The sequence below is a fragment of the Fonticula alba genome (assembly GCF_000388065.1).
Source record: "Fonticula alba strain ATCC 38817 unplaced genomic scaffold supercont2.5, whole genome shotgun sequence".
Classification (NCBI taxonomy): domain Eukaryota; order Rotosphaerida; family Fonticulaceae; genus Fonticula; species Fonticula alba.
In genome coordinates, this window is record NW_009242975.1 from 1499559 (window position 1) to 1502353 (window position 2795).

General features: G+C 67.9%; 1 protein-coding gene across 1 annotated transcript; it reads right to left on the reverse strand.

Moving 5' to 3' along the window:
* Nucleotides 1–2547, reverse strand: H696_03507 (hypothetical protein). Its single transcript, XM_009497374.1, has 4 exons — nucleotides 1998–2547; nucleotides 1723–1893; nucleotides 1018–1604; nucleotides 1–866 (listed from the first exon to the last, which is right to left on the reverse strand). Exons 1-4 carry the CDS (start codon nucleotides 2467–2469, stop codon nucleotides 12–14), a joined length of 2085 nt encoding a protein of 694 aa, XP_009495649.1. The 5' UTR covers nucleotides 2470–2547; the 3' UTR covers nucleotides 1–11.
* Between the last annotated feature and the right edge of the window lie 248 nt (nucleotides 2548–2795).

Here is a 2795-nt window from a genome sequence, read left to right on the forward strand (position 1 = left end):
CGCCCCCGTTATCAAGAGGGTCGTATCCGCTTGGCAGCCGGAGGGGAAGGCGATGCATGGGCAACCGAGGCCCGGCGCCGAGCCGGCACCTGGACCGTCACCATTTGCGCGCCGTCATCGAGGCGGTCCTCCTCATGGTCGTCGTCACTATCGGAGAAGTCGGAAAAGGTGTCCCCCCCCACGGCCTGCGCGAGCGAGGGGTTCTGCTCTTCGTCTGAGGAGGAAAAGGGATTGTGGTCACTTTGGTGGCCGTTCGAGCCTTCGTCCTCGAGGTCGCCCCGGGCCGTGGGGTGGCGCTGCGAGCGAATGTGCTGCGCCGTGGCTTCAAAGTACTCAAACCCGCTGGAGTTCGGGCTCAAGTCGTCGCTGCCATCCGGGCTGGAGTCGCTCTGGGAGAGCTGCTCATATCCGGGAGCCGCCCCATCGGACTCCAGATCCGACTCATTGAGGATGGCCACACCGGACCCGGGGGTGGTGAAGCCGAAGGACCGACCGGCCGGAGGCAGGGCCGGCGGCTCGGCCAGCAGGAGGGCTGGCAGCGGCGACGCGGGCAGCATGGAAGCCGGGCCCGGCGCCATGCGCAAGGCCACCGATGGCAGATGCTTTGCATGGTCCGTGGCTCGGCGGAAGGGCTCGCTGGCAAAGTGCGGCCCAATTGGCCGCCCATCGGTGCCCATGCCGGTGGCGCTTGCTCCGGCGCTGAAGCCCCAGGTGCCTGGGCGGGCGCCAGGCGCCCCAAGTGCCGCCACGAGCCGCGCCCCCTCAGATGCAGCCGCCAGATCCGGGTCCACCGCCGCACGAGCCCCCTCCATGGCTGCGGCATATCGATCAGCCACATTCGGCCCGGCCAGTGGCCCAGCAACAAGCTGGTCATGATGCCAGTGCAGCGCAGGTTAGAAGTCAATGGTGTGTGGTTCCTCGCCCTCTTCGCGCCTCCGGCCGCTCCCTCCCTCCCTCCCCGTGCCCTCCCATCATCGCCATGCCCTCCTCTCATCCCTCGCTCCCGCAGGGACATACCATTGTCGGCGCCGAGATCAGGGCCTGCTCGAGGCGACGAACCCCGGTGGCCAGGTGCTCACGCGCAACATCGAGGCAGGGCGGCCGGGCATCTGTCAAAGCCCGAGGAGCATCGGACTGGCCCGGTTGGTGCTCGGGGTGCTCGGCGAACAGGGCCCCAAGAGGATCGGCCATGCGCTCACTCAAGGCCACCAGCTGGTGCAGATTCTCCAGACCGGTTGGGTCCCCGGCAGCAATGTCTTCATCGCTGCTGTCTTCTGCATGCCCCGAGGCAGGATGTGCCTGATCGCCAGCCGGTGGTGGTGGAGGTGGTGGTGGTGGCCCCGCCGCCCCGTCGGATGCCACCGGCAGGCCAAGTTCCAGCAGGCTGGGACTGTGGAACAGGCCGAAGTGAAAGGCCCCGGCCGCCTCCAGGCGAACCATGCAGAGGACCGCCCCACGGAGGGAGGCCTTGGGAAAGCGCGCCAAGTCGAGGTGCTCCGGGCCGAGGGGTGCCGAGGACCCGGCCTCGAGGGACCCCGGCTCCTGGGGGATTTGCAAGAAGTCGTGCATAAGTCGCAGGGTCCAGCGAAGCTCACGCCAAAGGCCTGCGCCGGCATGCCATATGTCAGCGAAGCAGACCCGAGGGAGGAAAGGCAGCGCGATGCCCGGCCAATGGCAGGCAGCGAGCATGGGCCGGAGGGGGCAGGGCATGGCCGAACGCACCGGGGGTCACACGAATGGCCACAACAGGCAGGGTGTAGATGGTTTTCGGGAAGAGATCCTTGTCATGCGGCGCCAGTCCGGCTGGTAGGCTGGGCTGCGTGAAGAAAAGCACATACAGGCAGAAGATGACCGCCAGGCGGGTAGCCATGTCCCGGCCGGCGAAGAGCAGCTCTGTGCGGGCGCCATCCGGGGCGCAGGGGGGGGGGGGGGGCCAGATGCCAATACCGGCCGCGGGCGGGGATGGGCTGCGGCCTTCGGGCCGGTGTGGCACGCACCGAGGACCACGGCAAAGAAGGAGTGCAGCGTTTGGGCGTGATTTCGCCCGGAGTAGATAACATGGATGAGGGAGAAATCCAGAGCAGTCCAGCAGGCCCGGAAGAGGCGCAAGCTGTATGCATCATCCGGGCCCAGCGGCGCGCGCGGAGGGGAGGTTGGCTTGGGCACCGGCGGGACCGGCAGCGTGTGCGCCATGCCAGCCGGTCCGGGCGTGACAAGTTCCAAGCTGGCAATGCGCTCGCCCCCGGACTGGGTGACGCTGGCATCCAGCGCCTCGGAGCTGGCCAGAAAATAGGCCACCAGGCGACTGATGTCGTGCCGGAACAAATGCATACCCCCGGCGACGTCGACCTCCCCGGGCATGGTGAAGCTGTGCCAGTGGTTGTATTTGGCTGGCCGGCCGCGCCAAAGGGCCAGGTAGTCCAGCCCCTGCCGGACCAGCGGCACGCTCGGTGTGTCGGGCGGGGCCATCGGTGCCTGGGATGCGCGCGCGCCCGTGTGCGAGCAGGAGGAAGGCAACAGGAACTGTACGGAAGAGGAGGAGCAGAGGGGGGGGGGGGGGAGGAGGAGGAAGAAGGTGAGCCTTGCAAGGGCCATGCGGCCAGGGTTGGGGGGAGGGGGTTCCCCCCTTTTACAGATGGCAGTACATTCCGGGTGCCCGCGCGCGCGCGATCGGGACCACATCTGTTTGTGAGTTGTCCCTCGCGGCCTCAAAGCGGAAACATGGGCCTGCCTCGCCCCCCCGGGAGCCCGTCTGCTTCGCATACGTCTCTGCACGCTTCAAGCTCCCGGGGGGG